Source organism: Ailuropoda melanoleuca, chromosome 13 (assembly GCF_002007445.2).
Source record: "Ailuropoda melanoleuca isolate Jingjing chromosome 13, ASM200744v2, whole genome shotgun sequence".
NCBI classification, from domain to species: Eukaryota; Metazoa; Chordata; class Mammalia; order Carnivora; family Ursidae; genus Ailuropoda; species Ailuropoda melanoleuca.
Genome location: NC_048230.1, coordinates 3496138 through 3520330, shown reverse-complemented (window position 1 = coordinate 3520330; position 24193 = coordinate 3496138). Strand labels below are relative to the sequence as shown.

The 24193-nt window shown below is 37.6% G+C and overlaps 2 protein-coding genes across 7 annotated transcripts in view; both read left to right on the top strand.

The window, feature by feature from the left end:
- Positions 1-712, top strand: part of EFCAB5 (EF-hand calcium binding domain 5) — a 168099-nt gene extending 167387 nt beyond the window's left edge. The window contains exon 24 of the mRNA XM_034640619.1: positions 519-712. Coding sequence (XP_034496510.1) covers positions 519-712 — 194 coding nt within the window. The remainder of the gene's footprint in view (positions 1-518) is intronic.
- Positions 713-9402: 8690 nt separating this feature from the next.
- The window catches only part of NSRP1 (nuclear speckle splicing regulatory protein 1), a 48354-nt gene continuing 33563 nt past the window's right edge, over positions 9403-24193 (top strand). The window contains exons 1-3 of one of the 6 annotated variants that reach the window (XM_019799209.2): positions 9452-9498; positions 9929-9958; positions 10698-10788. In XM_019799209.2, the coding sequence (XP_019654768.1) occupies positions 9479-9498; positions 9929-9958; positions 10698-10788 (141 nt within the window). In that variant the 5' untranslated portion in view covers positions 9452-9478. Of the gene's footprint in view, positions 9499-9791; positions 9959-10697; positions 10789-11278; positions 11337-24193 lie in introns of those variants that run through there. The other 5 variants (XM_011224749.3, XM_002912306.4, XM_034640207.1 and 2 more) reach the window with 5 other exon arrangements.

Genomic DNA, 24193 nt, shown 5'->3' with positions numbered 1-24193 from the left:
CTTAACGACTAAGCCACCCAGGCGCCCCTCAAAAGAAATTTTTTTTAAAAAGATTTTATTTATTTGAGAGAGAGAGAGAGAGAGAGAATGAGCAGGAAGGAGGGGCAGAGGGAGCGGGAGAGGAAGAAGCAGACTCTCCACTGAGCAGGAGCCCAATGTTGGGGCTCAATCCCAGGACCCTGGGATCACGAACTGAGCTGAAGGCAGACGCTTAACCGACTGAGCCACCCAGGTGTCTCAAGAACACATTATTTTACAACTTACTTTTTGTGATAATATGTTTTTGAGATTTATCCACAACGGTAATGTAGCTCTAGTTCTTTAATCATAAAATGTTACATAATATTATATGAATATACCAAAACATATTTATCTGTTTTCTTATAATTACATAAACAAAATTCTGCTATGGTTTTGACTCAAAGCATATCTGACAAACCTTCCTCATAATACTGGAGCTTATATTTTAATAATAAAAGTACAAAACTATCCACACTAATTTTTTTTTCTTGATATAGATCATTCTCGGATCGAAGTATGGAAATTTGGAAATATTGTCATTGAATGCCTCTACCACTGGGCACACATCTGTTTAGCTCTCATGGAGTTAAACAAAACAGCAAGTAGTGCCCTTGCACCCCCGTTGCCCTCCAGGACTGACTCCTGTGTGTATGCAAAAATGCCAAAGGGAAACGTGCCAGGGAAATGCTAATGAATTAGTACTGTGTTTAGGATACTTTTGTCATGTTCAGTTTTGTTAACTATAAAATATTTTCAATTGGAAAGGAGGGCCGCAGAGACATATTCTCCTCCTAGACATTTACCTCAGCACTTTCTAAAATGAAAATGCTACCTAAAGAGAAATTTGATCTAAAAAAATATCCAGTTAAGGTAGCCGTAACCAAATGTATGTTATGGAATATACTTTAAAGTTTCCTTTTAGTTTTAACTTTGTATCTGCCATGGGACTATTGCGGTTAATTGGGTAGAGTTATTTTAATTCTTTTAAGGTACAAAGTAAAGACTGAAGATTTAAGGGGAAAACGGCAGTTTTTACATTAAAAGAGTACCAAGTAATAAAGATTTTAAGAAATGAACTGGGAATTGGTTTTCTAATTTTTCAGAGACTTAAGTGAGCGCCCCTACTTCCCCCTCCCCTCCCTGTCCCACTCCTCCTCCCCACTCACTTTAACAAGTTATTCCGGTGAATAAAGTTCTTGTGGGAAAATGTCCATGACTCATGGAAAACAGAAAACACCTTTTTTTTTTAATGACAAAAACCTCTCAAGTTCAAGAACTGCAAAAAGAATTTATATTTATTTAAAGCTTATTATTACAGCAAACTTTACTGCTCTTTTGTGAGATTTCATCTTTGCAATAAGATATCTGATGCAAGAGTCCATTTTTAATAAAAATTTGGGAAATTAAACTTCATTTTCTTTATTTGGTTGACAAAATGTGATGTGTTCCAAACATCTTATAATTTGAGATTGGAGGTCCCTTCTTAACCTTTTCTGATAAGATGGCAGTGTTATTACTAGTCCTCATCTCCTGGACGCCCAGTTTTAACCTATAAGCCTATTTGATATTTGGAAGAGGGCTTTTCAGGGCATTTGCAACAACATTTCTAGGAACAATGTTCTTGAAGATATTAAACTGATAGCCACGTATCCTGATGGCTTCAGAACAAGCTTACAGAGTTCACTGTGCATACAAACGGCATTTTGGGCAGTGAGGACAGGACATTTTTGCAGAATGCTACTTTCTTAACCATTGTCATGGGGATTAAGCTAACTAGAAGGCCTTTAGCTTGAGAATAGATATCGTACATTTGCATGGATTTTTAACTTCTTTGAAGTATTTTCACACCCAAGCTCATTTGATCCTCCTAATAACCTGTAAGGTAGTCAGTCTAATATCATTATCCCCACTTTATAAGTAAGGACACAGGCTCAAAGAGTGAGTTACCTGGGTCAAAGCAGCTAGTAAGAAGCAAGGGGGCCTAGCATCCATCTTTCCTAATTTTTGCCAGCACCTCAGACATCTAACACTTCAAACTTTACCAGGCTAATGACCATGGTATCAGTCTTTCAGAAACTACTTTAAAATTAAGCAACCAACAAGAAAGATTAATTGAAGTTGTTTAACCCTCATTCAAGTACAATACTACCCTTTAACACCAGGAGCTTACTTTTTTAGTGAAGAGGATGTCATTTATACTTGACAGAAATTAGATACAGATTTATATTTAAATCTATTTACTGGATAGATTGATTTGAATAATCTGAATAGATTGAATTACCTATAGTGACATATACTTCAGAAGCTTAGACTTGATTAGATTTTTTGATGGCTCTCTTTCCTGTAGCTTATAGGTAACAAGGACACTGTATGGTGTGAACCATCCAGACCATTTTCCTCTTCCTCTTCGTCTCCTCTCCTCTTCTTTCTTTCAAAATTTAAAGGAGATAGAAGTTAATTGAATATACTGTAAGGGAGCAGCAAGCAAGGAGAGAAACTGTCTACCGGGACATGGTGTTGAGGGCTAAAGTTTGGGGGGAAGAGAGGGGGTATGAGAACATATGGAATTTTCTCTCTTTGGTGACCGTGTCCGGTTTAAGTACCCCATTGGTCAGCTAGGGCTTATGGCTATCTTGAGGTGGGTCGCTTAATGAGCCTGTTTGCATTTAGCCCAGTGGTCATGTGGGCCCTTTTGCTTTTCTCAGGTTTCCACTGCTCAAGCCAGTTGTTACGAGCAGCCTCAACATTCCCCCTGACAGATCAACAATGACAAATCTTTGGCATTTGAACAGAGAACTCATCTTCAGTAGCTGCTTCATATTGGCCGAGGGGAGACATGTTGTCCCTAAACTTGTGGGGCCATCAGGGGTTCTATGCAGTTATAGACCAGAGCATGGTATTAAATTGTGCTGACAGGAGATTTGAGTGACATTCTCTGGTGGCTTGGTCCATGGGATTTAGGGGGAGGGGACCCTCCAATGGCATGGGCTGGAATCCTTGTGGAATCACCATTTCTGTATATAATTGTTGGATTCACTCAGACATGTAGGAATGTATTCTGCCTATAGATCAGGATGGCAGTCGGATCCAAGGAAACAAAGGAAAAAGGGAGTGGGGGGGGGGGGCAAAAGAAGCAAGGCGGCTGAGACAGCCAGCATCAGGAAAGGGTCCCAACCCAGTCCATAATGTGTGCAGATTTGCCCTAAATGAGCTTCCACTGCCCATTCCACTGCCCATTGCACATTAGGAACAGAGACCTCAGGGGGTTGGAGTGGGAGGGGAGAGGAAGGGGGTCCTTGGCCCTCACAGGCACACGCAGTCCGACCTATCTGCCCGCAGACCTTTAGACCACACTGAGGAGCTGTCTTGGCCAGAGATCTTCAGTTGTCTGAGGAGTACTAGGGTTTGACTGCAGAAGGGCCGAAAAGAGAAAGGAGAGGGAGGAAAGGATCTCTCCCAAAGGCAAGAGGGGAAATCCCTCACCCTTTCAGCAAGGACAGTCTGGTGGCTTCCCTCCAGGGCTTCAGATCCTCATTGAGGAGTAACCTCGGCCAAGGTTGTCAGTTCCCCCAAGGAGTACTACAGTCGGTCCACTGAGGGAAAGTCCCAAGAAATTCCAAGAGAATCTGGGAAGACTCTCGGTCTCGTAGAGGTTCTCCATATAGGCCACAAAATGCAGGGTGTCCAGACTGGGTGGAGGCCTGTGGTGCAGCAAGGCAGGACAAATGAGATAGAAATTTATTAAATATACCACAAGGGAGCGGCAGCCAGGGCAGCAAAGGAGAGACTGTCTGCCCGGACCATTTTCCTTTTTAATTAGGGCTTTCTATGGTCTAGGAACAACATTAGTTTTCAGGACAATGATACTGGAATCTTAGAAAAGTTCCTGTTGGCTCTTTTAACAGCTTTGTTGAATATAACTTACATACCATTTAATGCAGCCACTTAATGTGTACAATGCAATGGTTTTTAGTATATTCACGGAATTTGCAACCATTTCAAAATCAATTTTAGAACATTTTCATCACACCCATAAGAAACCCCATACCCACTGGTAGTCACTCTCCATTTTCCCCCACCCAAGCCCTAGGCAACTACTCATTTTCCTTCCTCTATGGATTTGCCTACTCCAGACATCTTATATAAATGCAATCATATGATATGTGGTTTCTTATGACTGCCCATTCCCTCTTAATCTAAATATGATTAAGCTCCCAGCTACCCTTAACTTAGACAGACATCCCAATCCACTAACTCAGAAGATCTCTGCAGGTAATTTAGGGAATTTTCATTCTTCTTATGTGAGGTTTATGTAATGCCACTCCCACCTAACCCCACTCTACATCAACTCTGTGTTCTTACTCTCCCCATATGATTTTATTATAAAGACCTCTCTCAATAGATAATATCAATTAATTAAATATTGCCTATTTCTTTGTCCTTAGGCATGGTAATTATCCTCCGAGGGTGTTCCGTCTCCTAGTCATTAATTCTATTTTACCTTTCCTCAATCAACTGCCTGGGCTTAGACTGTCTTACCCACAGACCACAACTAGTAAGGTACCTCTTGATGATCATACTTTGTTCTACGTGACCCTGACTCTCCAGCCACAGCTTTCTGAATTAGGGTTGACCCCTTGCCAAAGGAAGACCAATTTGTGAAATGGCCTGATATTGAAAGTAACCAAAACATGGATAAACCAAACTGGGAAACAGCAATAGGAGCAGTGTCTAGAAGGATAGTGAGTATTGAGAGAGGCCAAAAGTGTCATGCCAGGCCTTAAACAATTTAAGCAAACTGCCGTCCAGACAGTACAAGTTAGCAGAAATTGTTGGTAGAGAAAAAGTTTAGAGAATGGGTAGTTGGTTTGGGACAAGAATGCATAAAAAGGCAGAGAGGGTACAAAAAGCAGGAGAGGCTGAAAGAGTAAGGAAGTAACATAAGTAACATTAATGTCAAAAGATTAAATGGAAGATCCATTAGCTTGGGCGCTGAGGACCCTACAGTTGCCTTGGGTCCAATTCTAGTCAACTGCTCTGTTCTTGAGGTCTTATTTCTGAAAGTCTAAGATAGTCAGAATTCTCTGTTGTGCAACAGTCAGGAGTATGGTAGCGATGATACCATCTTTTATCGGCTTACCCTGCTTCTGTCCTTTCAGCATCTTCAATTAAAGTTCCCAAACTTGGGTTCAAAATGTTAGGAGGCTTCTCTGTGTCTCTGATTCGCTGCTGCAGATACCACCATTGCTGCAAACTCTGGCAAGTGACTGAAGAACTCGAATTCTCTGAAACACTGAATCTGAGAAATCAGCCTTCTACCTTTCAGAAAATCTCACAACTGCTTCACTATGACATCCCAAAGGCAATGGGAGAATACAGGATTCAATACACCAGTTCAAAAGCTCACGTTATATATAGCATCTTGAGCTGGGTAATTTTGTGTAACTAATTCTGCATTCAGTCTCTTTAAGCAAGAGGCACACAGTCTTGGCAGGGGGGCTTTATTTTTACCTTTTATTGATTCTTTTTTATTTTAAGAAAATATATAGTTTAAAGAGTCATCCTGTTATACAAGGTCTTTTAAGACCAGAGCATTTCTCAATCCCTCCTCACCCCTATTTTTCTTACTTCTGAGTCAACTATTTTCAATTCCTTTAGCTCAGGAATTAATACAGAGCCCATGGGCTAAATCTGGCCAGTTGCCCGTTATGATAAAGTTTTATTAGAAAAGTCATGCCCAGGGGTGTTTGGCTGGCTCAGTCAGTGGAGCAAGTGACTCTTGTTCTCAGGGTCCTGAGTTCAAGCCCCACATGTGGCATACAGAAGAAAAGAAAGAAAAGAAAGGAAAGAAAGGAAAGAAGGGAAAGAAGGAAGGAAGGAAGGAAGGAAGGAAGGAAGGAAGGAAGGAAGGAAGGAAGAAAGGAAGAAAGAAAGAAAGAAAGAAAGAAAGAAAGAAAGAAAGAAAAATAAAGGAAGGAAGGAAGGAAAGAAAAGAAAAGAAAAAAGAAAGAAAGAAAGAAAGAAAAAGAAAAAGTAGGAAGGAAGGAAAGAAGAAAGAAAGAAAGGAAGAAAGAAAGAAAGAGAAAAGAAAAGCCACGCCCAATTGTATATGAATGTTTTCACACTACAAGGGCATAGTTGAGTAGCTGCCACAGCTACTAAGACCCTAAGACCCACAAAACCTAAATATTTACTACCTGACCCTTGGCATAAAGTTTCCCAGCCCCTATTTTGGCTTTCGTTTTGACACGTACCTCCATAGTGTAAAATAACTGGTGTGTGGCTACACTTTTCTCCCTGATTTAACCAGTATTTGTCAGCCTCCCAGCTTGCATTACAAAGATTTAGTTTCTTCCCCAGTATGTGTGTCCACACACACACAAACACATAAACACCTCCCATTCCTTCATTCTTTTCAATATATTACATTGTAATTTAAATTAGAATACATTGCTATTCAGCGTTTGCATTATCATGATTATGTATGCTACTTAGGGGTTAGCCATGTAGTAAATTACAATTATTTTCTTTTTCTGAACATCTTTTCACTTTTCCTGGAGTTAATGTCAAAAGAGTGCCTGGAGTGACCATAATAATAGCACATAATATAGATTTCAGAGCAAAAAATATTACCATGATAAAGAAGGTCATTTCATAATGAAAAATAGGTCTCAATTAATTAAGAAGTCATAACAATCTTAAATACTTATACATCTAATAACAGAGTTTCATAGTACATGGAGCAAAAACGGATAGAACTACAAGTCCAAAGAGACAGAAGTAGATTACTGGTTACCTAGGGTCGAAGGGTCTGGGGTAAAAGGATTGACTGATGGATATATGCTTGCTTTCTTGGGCTTTAAAAGTATTCTAAAATTGATTGTGGTGATAGTGGTACAACTCTCTGAATGTATTAAAAACCACTGAATTATACACTTTACATTGGTGGATTGCGTGGTATGTGAATTATATCCCAATAAAGCTGTTTGAGAAAGAATGGCTGGGGGCACCTGGGTGGCTCAGTTGGTTAAGCATCTGACTCTTGATTTTGGCTCAGGTCATGATTCAGGGTCGTGATATCAAACCCGCAATGGGCTCCACTGCAGTGGATGTGGAGCCTACTTAATATTCTCTCGCTTCCCCTTCCTCTGCTCCCCCGCCCCCACTTAAAAAAAAATGGCTGTACTAGATAGAAATCTAACCTACACAGAAATGGTAAATATTGTGGGTAAACATAATATTTTTTTTAAAAATTGCTTAAAGCTGGGGCGCCTGGGTGGCACAGCGGTTTAAGCGTCTGCCTTCGGCTCAGGACGTGGTCCCGGCGTTATGGGATCGAGCCCCACATCAGGCTCTTCCTCTATGAGCCTGCTTCTTCCTCTCCCACTCCCCCTGCTTGTGTTCCCTCTCTCGCTGGCTGTCTCTATCTCTGTCAAATAAATAAATAAAATCTTAAAAAAAAATAAAATAAAAAAAATAAAAATTGCTTAAAGCAAAAATAAGAATTTATTATGTGTTTATAACATAAGTAGAAGTAAAATGTGTGACAATAATAACACAAAGTCTAAGAGAGGGAAAATGGAAGTACATTTTTGTAAGGTTTTTTAACTAAATATAAAGAGGTATATTCTTACTTGAAGACGGACTGAGATAAATTAAAGATATATATGAGAAACCCCAAAGCAACACCTTAAAAAAATAAGTATGGCTAATAAGCCAACAAAAAGATTGCATCATAAAAATCTTAAGCTGAATCATAAAAATTTCTTATTAATCCAAAAGAGGGTAGAAAAAGGGAGGGCTAGAGAACACAGAACAGATGAGAAAATAGAAAAACTGCAACATACTCCTAATCACTTTAATGAAAATGTTCTAAGTACCCTAATAAAAGAAACTGTCGTACTAGACAAAAAAAGCAAGACCTAAATATATACTATCAACATGAGATCCACTTTGAATATAAAGACACAAATAGATTAAAATAGGTTAAAAGTAAAAGGATGGGGGCGCCTGGGTGGCACAGCGGTTAAGCGCCTGCCTTCGGCTCAGGGCGTGATCCCGGCGTTATGGGATCGAGCCCCACGTCAGGCTCCTCTGCTATGAGCCTGCTTCTTCCTCTCCCACTCCCCCTGCTTGTGTTCCCTCTCTCGCTGGCTGTCTCTGTCTCTGTCAAATAAATAATAAAAAAAAATCTTTAAAAAAAAAAAAAAAAAAAAAAAAAAAAAAAAAAAAAAAAAGGGGAAAAAAAAAACCCTTTTTAAAAAAAAAAAAAAAAAAAAAAAAAAAAAAAAAAGTAAAAGGATGGAAAAAGATATCCTATGTTAACTAACAATCGAAGCTGGCTGTATTAATATCAGATGAAGTACATTAAGAGAAGTAAGAGTCATTTCTTACTATTTCTTCTAGAGATCTATGCAAGAGGACCTAACATCCTAAATGTTTATATACCGAATAACAGAACTTCAAAATACGAGAAACAAAACTGACAGAACTAAAAGGAGAAATAGATCCACAATTACAGTTGGAGATTTTAACATTCTTCTGTCAGTAATTGAAAAGTTATCTTTGGCTGCTGTAAGCCTAGTTTGGAATGGGCCACGTGCTAGAGAATAAACAGACGAAACGTGACTAGACTTAAAAATATACATAGATCACATGATTTTTATTTCTATACTCAGTATTACCATGATATTAATCATTGCGTCCAACGAGCGTAGGTCCAGTATTAATGTATAGGTTTTCATTTTCTACCAAGTTACCTTGAGCTAGGTATATTCATTCACACGGAATACCTCAGCGTGGAAAAAAAAATCGATAGCCTTAGGGTAGTGTTTTTCTTTTCTTTTTTTTTTTTTGAAGATTTTATTTATTTATTTGACAGAGATAGAGACAGACAGCGAGAGAGGGAACACAAGCAGGGGGAGTGGGAGACGAAGAGGCAGGCTCCCAGAGGAGGAGCCCGACGCGGGGCTCGGTCCCAGAACGCCGGGATCACGCCCTGAGCCAAAGGCAGACGCTTAACGACTGCGCCAACCATGCACCCCAGGGGCAGTGTTTTTCCAACTTGAGTGTTATCAGAGTTACCTGGAGGGTTCGTTAAAATTCAGATTGCTGGGCCCCATCCCGGAGTTTCAGATGCAGTAGGTCTGGGAAAGGACCAGAGAATTTGCATTTTTAACGAATTCCCGGGATGAGCTTCACACTTTGGGAACTACTGGCCGAGAATTTTCCCATTCCTTTCTTCCCATTAATTTCGAGACAGCCTGTTGGTTTCCAAACAAAGCCGAAGGCCGTAGGACTCGATCCCCTACAACGCTTAAGCAACACAAAAGGGGGACTCTTAGCAGCTACTAGTGTTCCAGGCCTCCCAAATCCGCGCGAGAGTTTACGTGACGACGTCGGCGTCTGCGTCTGCGTCACGTCGGCGTCGGTCACGTTCAGCGGAGACGGGAGCAAGATGGCGATTCCGGGCAGGCAGTGAGTGATCCGGGAGTTAGGGTCAGGCTGGGAATGGAAAATCACGGCGACTTTGTCTTTGGCCGAGGAGTAGAAGTGCGCTGGAAGTGAAGGGGCTTGTGTCGTCAGGGATAGAGACGGGGAAAAGCGAGAAATCCTGAGGAACATATTCCCCTCCCCCCCACATTTTCCAGGATGGAAGCCCGAAGTTTGAGGGAGAAACTTGTGAGGAAATAAAGGAAGTTAGGCTGAGGGGCAGAGAGCGAGACTTTTCTATTTTCCAAAAGCTCGGTCTGAGGCCCCTCAGTCTTGCTTCCTACCCCGCGCTTGAGTTTCTCCCTGGTTGGATGCTTTCATGGGGAATGAGAAGAGAGAAATTCCTGGCTTCCTTAGAGGGCCTTGTTCTCCTTGCTGCTCAAGTCCTGATTCCCGCCCTCCCTTCTTGTTTTAGGAATGTTGTGCTGAGAAGCCACAGAAAAGGGTAGGCATATAGGGAATTTTGGTATACATTGCCGCAAGAGAGACAAATGTGTGTTCTTGGAAGTTTTACCCTTAATGTGTAATCCTTATTTCCCGTGATCTCGGCATTTTAAAGGCCAAAACGCGAGAATCTAAATGAGTTGGATTTGATGGGATGGTTCTCTGAGAAGCTCCAAGACAGAGCAAATGAGCTCAGTTGAGTGTAATGGGCGTTTGTCCCATGGCTACTTGGGTTTCTCAGTTAATGTAATCTTCTAAAAATTTTTCGTGGATGACATTATCCAATAACTTACTTAAAATAATGTAAGTACCCAGTAGGGAAAAAAAAAACCAAAACAAAAAACTAGCTGTTTTCTCGTTGGACCACACGGATAATTCAGAGTGTTTTCTAATATTTAGTGGGCATAAACTGAGCTTTCCACTAACATGTTCTTTTTAAAACATTATTATTATTTCACCATCTAAAACATTTCTGAAGTCTTCAGTTACTTCTCTTCGATTAAAATGGTATTTGAATTTGGCCCTTGCCTGCAAATAATTGCTTAAAAGTAATACTTATAAAATCTTAATGCACATTAGAATTTTGATATCACTGAAAAGCAGAAAAAATGTTATGTGTTCATAAGCTATTTGACATGTTTTGACTTGGTAGCTTCATCTGGAAGAGGTAGTGAATGTATTCTTTTTTAACATTTAAATATAATGGTGTAATTTCTATTTCAAAAAAAAAAAAACCGCAGGTATGGGCTTATTTTGCCAAAGAAAGCACAGCAGTTGCACCCTGTTTTGCAAAAACCATCAGTGTTTGGGAATGATTCTGATGATGATGAGGTAAGGGAACCTGTGTTTTTCTGTTGCATTGTTAGAAATACAATCTTTAAAATTGAACTTGTGAATTTGATGTCTTTGCTTGCCTTAGTTATTTGTCATTACTGTGTTTCTGGAGTATACTATAATTTATGGAATTATCAAAAGGAATATTTAAGGAAAGAATTATGATTTTTTTTCTTCATAAGTGATACATGGGTAATCTAAGATTTTTTTAAAGTTGTGAATTCCAGTTATTTCTAAGCATTTATACAAAGTTGTTTTAGACAGCTAATACTGATGTGACAAAATTGTTAGTGTAAAGATCCCTGAAAATGAGCTATTAAGATGTCACCAATTGCCTAGAAATTTTTTTAGTGAAGTAGTTTCTTCTAAGACTACTTTTGTGGCTGTTAATTGCTAAATGTAATTGCTCAGTTATAATTATGGTAGTGCTTTAAGTTACCATTGATAGTACTACAGTAATATCTAATATGAATATTTTCTGTTTTAGCAGCCAAAACAATGTTTTCCTGTGAAATCCACAGCTTATGGCAGAAACAACCCCAAATGTATGCTTATCTAATACTTGAGTCATTTTCTGTATTTCTGAAAGACCTTTGAATCCGTTAATGTGGTACTTCCTTTGTTCTGGCAGAAAGATAGCTTCTCTTTCAGTTTCTACTAATTTTGTAATGGCATAGGTAGGTAATTGAACATATTTGATACTTCTTTGCTTTTTCCTTTCCTTCTGTTGAAGAAATTGGCTAGAGATGCAGTCTGCTTCCCTACATCTGCCCCAAACAACTATCACATTACAATTTTGATTTGCATTTCCCCATGGCCAGTGATGTTGGCCATTTATGTATCATCTTTGGAGAAATGTTTATTCATATCATTTATCTTTTTAAATTGGATTATTTGTCCTTTTACGAATTGTAAAATTACTTTATATATTCTAGATACAAGTCCCTTGTTAGATAAAATTTGTAAATATTTTCTCCCATTCTGTGGGTTCTTTTCACCTTTTTGACAGTATCCTTTGAAGCACAAAAGTTCAGTTTTGAGAAAGTCCAGTATATTTTTTTCATAGGTTTCTACGCTTTGGTGTCTTACCTAAGAAACCACTGCTTAGTCCTGTGGCACAAAGATTGACACCTGTATTGTAGTTTTACCTCTTAAATTAAGGTCTGTGATCCATTTTGTGTTAATTTTTCAATAGGGTATGAGGTAGGGGTCCTACTTTATTACTTGCATAGGGATATCCAGTTGTCCCAACATCATTTGTTGAAGACTATTCTCCAATGAACTGACAGCACCCTTGTCATTTGTTTTAAAATAACAAATATATGTATTTTTTAAATCACCTACCGTGGATGTGCTTATTCTGTAGTTTCACATCCTGGGATACCATGTAATACAAAGCGAAATATTTGAGAAGATTGGTTGTACACAAGTGATCTAGAAAGTTTACACACGTTATTGCTCTTTCTTTTCCTTGTGAAGTGAGGCTGGTGGACAGTGAATACACAAGAGCCAGAAAAGCTAGGGCTAGGCCATTTGCTCTTCCTTCCTTCCGTCCCTCCCTCCCTCCTTCCCTTCTTCTCCCCTTCTTTTACATAGAGGGACTTTAATGCAGAATTGGCTGCATAAGTAAGAGAAGACTTAAGAAGCCAAAAAGAGGATGGTGAAGCAACCTAGAGATCAGCAGTAGTAAGAGCAAGTAATGATAAATGGAGGGATACAGGTAGGATATATGTCCTAGAGGCCGAGGGCTAGGGTTACCTGGGAACTAGAGTCTTCCAGAAGAAGCTGAAGCCACTGGGGAGATTAATGTCTTAGGTAGGTAGAGAAAAAGGCAGGGAGGAATACTTTTTTTTTTTTTCCTTTCTCCCACCTTCCAGTATATCATCTTTGTTTTCCATTGGTAGAACTCAGCCAGAAGCCAACTGACAAGTAAGCTGCTTCGTTCTTAAAAAACAAATATAAAACTGTTTTTTAGTGTAAGAGCTTACCAATAAAAAGATCAGTCTGATGAATTCCAGCTTATTTTCATACTGAGAAGTAAATTTCTTAGTTAAGTATATTTAAATATTTGAGGTTTGGATACAAAATCTCTTATTTAAAAATTAATCAACAATTTAAGCAACAATAAAATTAATGGTGCTTTGGAAAATATAGAGAAAGATATTTTATGATTCTCTTCCTAAAGAGGGCATTATATATACCTGGAGAAGAGTTGCTGCAAAGCAAATCCATTGTTATTTACGGCAATTCAGAAGCATTTAAGAACCCAAATTTAAGATCAGACTTTCCTTCCAGTGGTCCAGCAGATGGGGCCCTAGCAAATGAATTCAGTTTTAATATGTGCTTATATTCAGAGTAAGCTTAAAAGTGGGAAGGTGGTATTTAAATAGTTTCTCTTTTAAAATTTATCAGAACTAATTAGAAATAGAGGAGATGGGAGTTTTTACCCTATAGTATAGGGTTTATATTATATCCAAATGCTGCTGTCTGATCATGTAAGTGTTTGAGTGGGTTTGCTATGATAGTAATGTGTTTATGCCATTTTTTCCAGTGTATCCTCTTCCAGTCTCATTGTCACCACTTTCATTACTTAGATTATTTTATTTTCATAGCTTTGTAAACTAGTTTTCTTATCACCTGTCTCCTTAAATTAATTTGAAATACTGTTGACAGATTGATATATTTTTTTTAAGATTTTATTTATTTATTAGAGATAGAGACAGCCAGCGAGAGAGGGAACACAAGCAGGGGGAGTGGGAGAGGAAGAAGCAGGCTCATAGCAGAGGAGCCAGATGTGGGGCTCAATCCCATAACGCCGGGATCACGCCCTGAGCCGAAGGCAGATGCTTAACTAATGTGCCACCCAGGCGCCCCTAGATTGATATTTTTTTAAAGCATGGTTCTGTTCACTCGTAACTCGCTTGCTTTTAAACCTAATTATATTTAAAATCTAAACTGCGAGTCCTGACATTGAAAGCCTTCACTATGCTTTGGCTTCAGAATGCTTATTAGCATTTTTTCCCAACTTGCTTCTCTATGCAGAGTGTAGTTTTTTGCGACTCTGCTTTTCATCACACTGAAAGTCTCCCTATCCTTCAGAACCCATTGCAAAAGCTGCTTGCTTCATTTTCCCCAGTGGAAGCAATCTCATCCTTTTTCTGTCACTCTCCTTTTCTTAGCGCTTAGCTTTTTATACCTTGTGTTGTAAGTTATTTGCATACAAGTCTTGTCACTGTACTGGAGTATGCGCTTTATGAGTTAGGATCTGGATATCTATGTTTATACGTGTACTATGAGTAAAATTATTTACTCGGATGTTTTAGCTGTCTATATTGTAAAGAGCCAGGTAGTAGATGTTTGGACTTTGCAGGCCAGCTATTGAACTTTGCTCTTGTGGTGTGAAAGCAGCCATTAGATAATATGTAAGTGAGTGAGTGTGACTAATTAATGTATTCTAATAAAACTTCATTTACAAAAAGAGAGGTGGCTGGATTTGGCTGTAACTTGCTGACCCCTGGTCTACACGGTTCTCAGAAAGTACTTGTGATAACCGGTAGTGTTTCACAAATGTTAGAAGATGGTTAGTGACTAAAATAGATGTTGCATGACAGGTTAAACAGGGAACTTCCTTTTAGATATTTCTCACTACTAAATGCTTGCTCATTTTGCAGAGCACAGTGACTTTTCCTTTTAATCTTGGCAATTGAAATACTTATTTCTAGACAATATTCTTGTAAGATCCTCTTTTGCACAGTATTCATAATGCCATAAAGAAGTATGATCAATACAACCTGAAAGTTGTTGCGGTTTTGTATCTTTATCCAAAAGCAACAATTTTCAGGTTGGATAAAGATACAGAACTCTTTGATCTCTTCACAGAAGTATTGAGTTAAACTAGATAGCAAATGTTTATTAATGTAGTTTTTCATAAATGTATCAAAAAATCAGAAAATGGTGGATGATAACAATAAATTGCACTTTGAGTTTCTCAGAAGCCATGGTATAGTCCTCTCATTGGTTAAGCATTCATTTTCATAAGACGTAAAGCATTTATAAGACACTAATACTCCAGAAAAATGAGGAAAACACATTTATAGAAATACAGAAGAAATAGAAATATCTGATAAACATTAAAGATATTTCATCATAGTATATTTAAGAATTGTAAATTAGACAACAGTGAGCTGCCATTTTTTACTATAATAGCAAATACTTTTAGAAAATGATACTGGCAAAGTTGTGATGAAATGGGGGCTCACGCTTGTGTTAGTGTAAATTGATGCCCCTTTTTGGAAAGCAGTTTTGCAATTTGTATCAATCCTTTAAAAGTTACGTGTATCAATCAAAGACAAACTGCCTTTATTTTCCCTTCTAAAATTCTCTCTTGAAGAAATGATCACAAATTTGTATTAAAGATTTATAGGTATTCAAAAATCTTTTGTTCATGATAGCAAAAACTTAGAACCAGTCTAGCTTTCTACAATAAAAGTATGGCTAAGTGTGGTGCGATGTATATACAAAATTGTTGTAAATAAAATCAAAGGAAAAAAGAAAGTAAAGCATTTCAGAATATTAATGGTAGTTGTCTCTGTGTAGTGTACTGATGAATGGTTGCTTTTTATATTTTTATGTATTTTCCAAATTTTCCACAATAGTTTTATAATAGAAAAAATATTTAAGAAAAATTAATGATGAATATGATAAGTATTTAGATTTTAAATCATGTTAAAATATAAAAGGAAATAACACATTTCATCTGATAGAAGGCATAATGAGACAGTGAGTATTGGGAACTACTTAAAAACATGAAATAAGGTGAAATAAGCAGAATACAAAATTGAATATGTATGGTTGTACAAAGCTATACGTGCATGTCTAAATAGAAAAATAAATGAGGGGCGCCTGGGTGGCTCAGTTGGTTAAGCCTCTGCCTTCAGCTTAGTTCATGATCTCTGGGTCCTGGGATAAAGCCCTACATCATCAGGCTCCCTGCTTGGCAGGGAGTCTCCTTCACCTTCTCCTTCTGCCTCCTCCCCCTCTGCTCATGCTCTGTCTCTGTCTCTCTCAAATAAATAAATAAAATCCTTTAAAAAAAAAAAAAAAGAAAATTGAGTGAAACCTGTTATTTTTTTGGATGACGGCATGTGGTTTTTTTATTTTTGAAAAAATTATATATGTTAGTATTGTAATTTCAAAGAATAGAAGGAAATGAGTGCTCAAAAGGAGATATCCATAACTGTATATTCTTGAAGTTAGAAACATTAGTAAGTAACTGGGTTACGTGATAAACTTTCAGTGTTTTCATTTTTTGATCTTTCTCCACTTTAATTCCAGTCTTTTAAAAGCATTTTCTAGAAAAGTAGTCTTCATAGGTCTGTTTTTCCTAATGAAGAAACTAATCTTATTTTAGTTAAAAGCTGGTTTGGTCTGTTAATGGTAAGCAAAAGTTAAAATATTAATCTGTCTCAACGTAATACTACATCTGAACCAATACAAGTTTCAATTGTGGTTTTTCATCAGTTATATAATTTTGTTTCTCTGGATATAGTCTGTTATAGTTAAAATGACAGTTTTATGTAAACACTACAAAGCATATTATGTATGGAAATGGCAGAAAATTTACATCATTTTAATGATGACTTAAGAATTTTTTACACTTTTCTCAATCTAAAATGAATTCCTGGTAAATTCATGACACTGAATATATCTAGCAGCAGTACAGGCAGTGAGGGTTTTAAAGTAATTGTGAAGTTTTGCTAAAAATGCACCCCTAGACTTGCTGTCCACGAGTGAAACAGAAACATAAGAAAATGCAAGAGGACGGGGCGCCTGGGTGGCTCAGTCCGTTAAGCCCCTGCCTTTGCTTCAGGTCATGAGCCCAGGGTCCTGGGATCGAGCCCCGTGTTGGGAGCCTGTTTCTCCCTCTCCTCCCCACTTGTGCTCTATCTCGCTATCTCTGTTGCTGTCTCTGTCTCTCTCTCTCAGATAAGTAAAATCTTTATAAAAAAATGCAAGAGGAAAGAAAAAGACAGCACTAAATGATAGAATTCTATTAGCAGTGGGAGAGAGGACAAGAGAATTCTATTCTTATTTATTTTTTAAGTAAGCTCTAACCCCAATATGTGCTTTTATCAAGAGTCCCTAGAACAAGAGTCACATGCTCTACAGACTGAGCCAGCCAGGTGCCCTGAGAATTTTCTGTTCTTATTTAATCTTCCAGTAGGATGGGAACATTAGAGAAGTAGCTGAGAGAACCCAGATGATGAAGATGAGATGAAGTAGGAATTTTTTATCTTTTTTAGGAAGGAAATGATGGTATTAATCATGAGTCCTTGTAGATGTGTAAAATTGATTTGTGAATCTATGTTTAAATCTATGCATTTTTAGCCAAATTTTCTTATGTTGGCACATGGGCAACTTTTTAAAAATCTTCTTTGGTCTGAAATATTAAGCATTATTGTGTTTTCCAACTTCACGGTTTTTTGTTTTATAATTTCTGTCTCTTTATTGGTATTCTCTATTTGATGAAACATTGTTCTCATACTTTAGTTCTTTAGATGTGGTTTCCTTCAATTCTTTGAGCGCATTCTGTGTATGGATCATACTTTCTTGTTTCTTTGCATGTCTCTTACTTTTTGGTTGGGAACTGAAAGTTTAAAACATTACAGTGTGGCAACTCTGGAAACCAGAGCCTTTCCTCTTTCCAAGGTTTATTGGTTTTTTGTTTGGTTGGTTTTTTGTGTTTTTTTTTGTTTGTTTGTCTGTTTTGCTGTTTTTTGTTGTTTTTGTTTTCTATGTAGTGACTTTTCTGAACTAATTCTTAAAGTTTATATAATATTTTTTGTTGTGTGTGGCCACTGAAGTCATTGCTTGGTTAGCTTAGTGGTTAGCTAATGATTTGACAGATTTCTTTAAATACTTGTAACTAGTAAGTCTCCAGTCAGCCAGGGGACTCTGTATGCATGTTGGGTGTGTCTACAGTACGCCATCAGGTATTTTACAACTTTACCTTAGCCTTCACTTGCTTCTGCAGAGCTTCAGGGTCAGTTGTGAGAGTTTAGGACCTTCTAAGTTCTTTTCCTGATCAGGCACAGATGTCTTTGTATGCATGTGGACTTCATGATCCCCCAGAATATGGGGGAGATTTCAAAGCCCCCTATTGAACATCTTATTTCTCAACTCTTCTTTTTAAGCTTTTGGTTAGCCTATTGTTTTCCCCAACTGTTACAACTGTTAACGCACTGCCTCAGGCAGCCCTGAAGTTCAGCAGTTGTCTGTGATTGTTTTTGACAGACACCCCCAGGGAAAAGGCTCTTTTACTTTGGCGCTCTGTCAAGTCATATAAAGGCAGCCCTGTGAGTGGTGTGTCTTCAGAGAACCACCAGACAGGTCCAGTAATAATTCTCTGGGATAGGGGTTTTGAAAGATCTCTAACCCCATTCTGCCTTCTCTAGTGGCTGCTAGACTGCTGGTTTCTGCCATGATTGTGGGCTGTTGTTTTTAGGCTACCATGGCACTAGGGAGGGGATGATGGAAATAGGGAAAGTTAAAATGTCACAGAGTTCTTACTGAGATTCAGCTGTTCTTGAATAAATGCTCCCTAGACTCCTTGAAGCCATTAGTTAATTTCCAGAGTTCTGAAAAAACTGATTCTGACATTTTTTGCCAGTGTTAAAACGAGAAGTTTTGTTGGTCCATACTCTGCCATTTTCAGTGACTTCCCAGGTTATCTTTTAAGCCTCTCCAATACATTTTTGCACGCTTCAGACAAAATCATCTTACTGGTTTTAAAATCACTATTGACTTCCCATTGCTGTTAGGATGGAGACCAGAATCCTTATTTATGACCTGCAAAGTCATGCATTGTCTTGCTATTCTCTTCATCCTCTTTTCCACTATCCTGCCCTATTTGATTCTTTAAAATTGCCTTAGGTTGGGGCGCCTTGGTGGCTCGGCTGGTTGAGCATCTGCCTTCCGCTAAGGTCGTGATCTCAGAGTCCTGGGATGAGCCTGGCATGGCGTTGGTCTCCCTGCTGAACAGGGAGCCTTCTTCTCCCTCTCCCTCTGACTCTTCCCCCAGCTCATGCGCACACACGCGCCCGCTCTCTCTCTCTCAAATAAAAATAAATAAATAATCGCCTTAGGCCATGTAAGTGAATTTTAGTATTACCTTCAGGTACATGTTGAGAAAGCTGGGAATTTTGATTGGACTTGCATTGGTTTTGTAGGTTAGCTTAGAAGAGAATTGATATTTTGATATTCTAGTTTTTTCATTTATGAAGATGGCATATCTGTTTGTTCAGGTATTTTATATATCCTGTAGTACAATTAGAAAATTTCTTCGATTAAGGTCACACACATCTTCTATTAGGTTTATCTAGGTACTTTAGAGCCCTTGTTGCTATTGTGTAAGGGAATTTTTTGTGAGTTATTATTACTAGTACCGATGAATGCTTCTGGTTTTTTTGTTGGTTTAATTCTAGTTCCTATATAGATCTCATAGCTTTACAGTTATTGGGTGATCCTGTCTACTGGGTCCATCTCTACAGATTTCTCCTATCAGATGCTCCTCCCTGCAAGAGAATATACTTTCTGCCCTTGATATAAGCTTATCCATGAGGCTTGTTTAACCAGTGGAATGTGAATGAAACTGATAAGCTATATCTGAGCAGAAGCTTTCAGAGCCATCTCGTGATTTAGCTGTTGCTTTTCCGCCCTGCCATATGGACAGCATGTTGCAGATAGGGACTGCCCTCAGCCCTGAATGTAGACAGTATGGACCTACAAGCCATCCATAATGGACACGTAGCATGAGCAAGAAGTAAAGCTTTATGCTGTAAGCCATGAGATTTTGATGTTTGTTAACACAATAAATTAGTAGAAGTTGACCAATAATCTGGAATGCTAAAAATTTTTATTAGGCATTTGGGTTGAATTTTATCTCATGTTTTTTCAACATTTATTACTATGGTGAATTACATTGATAGATTTTTCTAAAGTGAAACCACTCTTTAAATACTAGAATAAACCCTTTTGGTCTTGGTCTATTTCTTCTTTTATATGTGCAGCTGGGTTTTATTTGCTATTTTTTTTATTGTGGCAAAAACACGTAACATAAAATTTACCATTTAACCATTTATAGGTGTGACGTTAAGTACATCACCACTTTCCAGAACTTTTTTAGTTGTAATAACGGAGTCTCCTAGGGATCCCCAAGATCCTTTCATGAGGTCTGCAAAGTCAAATAATATTCATACTAATAAGACATTATTTGCCCTTTTTTACTGTTGTTTTTCTCCAAAGTGTCCAGTGGGGTTTTCCAGAGGCTGCATTACAAATGAATTGCAACAAATTGAGCCCAGCAAATTTGAGAATCTAGCAATCTTCTATTAAAGAGATGCGCCAAAATACAAAACACTGCCACTCTTCTTACTAAATTTATTTGTAAAGTACATTTATTTTTCATAAGAATGTTAACATGAATGGATGTATAGTTATTTTTCAGTGAATTAATAATAAAATTTTCTGTTTTAAGATCTAATATGGTAAATTTTGGTAGGATGACCCATGTAAGCAAAAGCTCTCTGGGTCCTCAGTAATTTGTAAAAGTATTTAAAAAGGTCCTGAGACTAAAATATTTAAGAACCTCTGCCTTAGAATAGTTAACAGAGAAAATACGTTTCTTTAAAATGCAAAGTGATATATGTGCATTTTGTCCTTGATTATTTTCATTTCTTCTTTTTTTTCATCTGTTCAGTTTTCTACTTCTCAGCTAATGTTGGCCATTTATATTTTCCTAAGTAATCACTCATTTTTTTCTAGGGATTCAAATCATATTTGTAGAGAATTTCAATAATAGTTAAAATGTTTTCTGAAGGGGCCCCTGGGTTGCTCAGTCGTTAAGCGTCTGCCTTCGGCTCAGGGCGTGATCCCAGCATTATGGGATCGAGCCCCACATCAGGCTCCTCCGCTGGGAGCCTGCTTCTTCCTCTCCCACTCCCCCTGCTTGTGTTCCCTCTCTCGCTGGCTGTGTCTCTCTCTGTCCAATAAATAAATAAAAAATCTTTAAAAAAAAATGTTTTCTGAAAATCTATTCTGAATTTATAATTCTGTCTTATTTTTATTCCTGAAGTTTGTTTTCTCTCCTTTTTCTTGGTCAGACCTGGCAAAAGTTTGCGTATATTACTTAGTACCTTTTGGAAGAATCAGCTTTTTGATTACCGATCATCCACTCTTTTAGTTTTCTACTACACTAATTTTTTCTTTGTTATTTTCTTGTAGGTTTTTTTTTTTTTTGAAGTTTTATTTTTAAGTAACCTCTACACCCAGCATGGGGCTCGAACTTAAAATCCTGAGATCAAGGGGCGCCTGGGTGGCACAGCGGTTAAGCGTCTGCCTTCGGCTCAGGGCGTGATCCCGGCGTTATGGGATCGAGCCCCACATCAGGCTCTTCTGCTATGAGCCTGCTTCTTCCTCTCCCACTCCCCCTGCTTGTGTTCCCTCTCTCGCTGGCTGTCTCTATCTCTGTCAAATAAATAAATAAAATCTTTAAAAAAAAAAAAAATCCTGAGATCAAGAATCACATGCTCTACTGACTGAGCCAGCCCAGGGTCCCCTTGTAATCTTTCATTATTCTTAGTCTGTTCTCTTTTAAATTCTTTGACTGAAAGTCTTTTTTCTTCCCTAAGACACTCATTAATGGCTGTAAACATTTCCACAGTCCTGCTTTGCATATCACAAGCTTTGTTTTTTTAGTGACCTCATATTTTTTTAAAAAGTAGTTCATAATTTTTGTTTTGATTCTCTTTTTTTAATGCAAAAATCATTTAGAATTTATTGGTTTCTTTGCTGTTGGTTTCTTCATGCTACTTCTTTGTCTTGTACTTGCATAAGTATATTCTCAAGTAATTCTTTTAGAGTGTATCTTTGGGTAATAATCTTTGAATCATTGCAGACCTGCATTTGTCTTTATTTTGCCTTCACACTTGAAAGATAGTTTGGTTACATATAGAATTCCAAGTTCAGAATTATTTTCCTAAAGAACTTTAAATGTCATACTTTGGTTTACTTTTGTATCCACTCTTTGCAAATAGAAGAGTGTGGTATCAATCTAATTCTTTGTAAGTAATCTGCACTCCCAACTTCATCAGATGTCTTAGGATTTTTCTCTTTATCCTTGGTATTCTAAAATTTTACCAGGCTTACTCAAGTTCCTGTGTTCACTCTTTCCAACTAAGGGCAGAAGTGAAATCTCCGTTATTTGCCTTTTCCAAAAAAGGCAGCATATAGAGATCCACCCATATCGCTGCTTCTAATGCAAAAAAACTGCAGTTAATCTGTCTTGTCTTTTCCTGTTTTCTGTCCCTTACTTCAGAATTTGTAGCACCCTAGGAACCAGTCCCACCTTTTCTAGCATTCAGTCTCTGTGGGCAGTTAGGTTTCTTGCCTTTTATCTTCCTCAAGTTTCCAGTCCATTAAAAGTACCCCTTTTTGTTTGCTGGCACGGCTGCCAGTTTCCTTCCTGTCATCTTGAGCCTTTGGATTAGGAGGAGGCTGCAGCGTGTACTAATTTGCCACCTTAAACCAGAAGCTTTGCCTTGTTTTACTAGCTTAAGCTCTCGAGCAAATTGTTTCTCTCTCAGTTTCAGTTCCACATTAAAACAACAACAAACTCCTCTGTTTTATAATATGGTCTACTAAAAGTTTATTTTAAGGATTAGACAGAGTATACCTCAAGTGCCTAGTACAGTGTATGGCACAGAGTAGATGCGTCATAAATAGTAGCTGTGTTGCTATGATATTAAATGCCTACTATAGTGCAAGGCGCAGGGTGGAAGTGTCATGAAGGTGCCCAGATTGCTACAGTAAAACTAATACCTTCCGTGTGTGCGGTAAAACTAAGTCATCATTAATTATTAGTCATCTGAAATTTTCTTGTGCTGTCTCCATCCTGTGTTGTGTTCGACAGCCATAATTTTGGTAGCCTGGCTTTTTAATAGAATCTTGATCTTCATGTTGGGTTGTGGCCACTCTACTAGAAAAAATTCCGTAAAGAAGGCAATAATGACCATAGTTGTATTTTTTAATTGTTTTGTTTGATTGTATACTATCTTATTGTATCTTTTTTACTCATTTTTTAAAACTGTGTCTAATTAGAAGATAGTAAAAGCTTTACTTCCAGATTTGCTGTTAAATAACAAAATTAGCTTTTTATTTTTCCGAAACCATACACATCTTCCTCATCTGTTGACAGGCTTCGTTATTGTCTATTCCAATTTTACCATAAAAATCATTTAAAAGTTTTTTTCCTTTATTTTCATGTTGTGTTGCAGTATGTATAGTGAGACAAAAAGCAATAATCCCCCATCTCATTTTTGGATTTATCAAAAGCTGAAAATAAAATAGATCAGATCACTTTCTGGAACAAAATTACTTTATTAGTTTAGTAATAATTTGAGGTTACTTTGAAGATAAGAAGCAGCTTTTGGGAGAAGATTCATTTCCTGCCTTTGGGCTTTATCTGCAAGAACTACATCTTCAGTGTCAAGAGATTGTGTTTTTATAACTGAACTCTAATAAAGTCTGTCCTAGGCATGCTGCACACCTGACTTGGTCATTGTGATTATATATTAGGTGCCAAACTGTTGCTTGTCTTTAAAAAAAAAAATACATCGCCAAGTGTATTTCATTAAAACCTGCCTGTGTGGGGAGGACTACAAGACCTTGACTGTTGATTATAGGTGTGCTAAGTATTACCAACATAGTTAATGATGTCCCTTTGGAAAATAAGTTTGTGTTTCTAAATGGAGTAAAATGTAGTTTTCCTTTTATTGGTGAATTAAGCAATAATTGGAAGAGATCATTAGTAAATACATTTTCACTAATCTTATAATTTGTGTTTTCTACAACTTTTTGATGCAACATAGATATTAAAAACCATATTCTGAATTTGTTTTCCTAAATATGTACCTTGCACAGTGTTAACTGTCTCTTTTTTTATGAGCAATCCAGAATCACCCTCCTTTAAACACTCTTATGTTTCTCCCACTTTTTGCTATATCTTTTCGTCATAGAGGAATTATCATACAAAACAAGATAATTTCAGAACTGCATCTTTCATGACATTTTCATACCTATATGTGTGTTTGTGTTTCTGGAACTGAGACATATCTTTGGCAATGGAAAGAACTGTTACATATGCAGTAAACTTTTCAAACATACAGAGAATTTAGTCATACTCCTCATTTCATGTCAAGGCTCTTTTCATATTTTACTACTTTTCCTCTTCATCCCTAATCCCCTCTCCCGTTCCCTTTTAAACATGCCCTGATTTGGTAGGTAAGCTTGAATATGTGTCCTTTTATATTGTGGTGTTTTGAGTGTGTATGTTTCATATATGTAA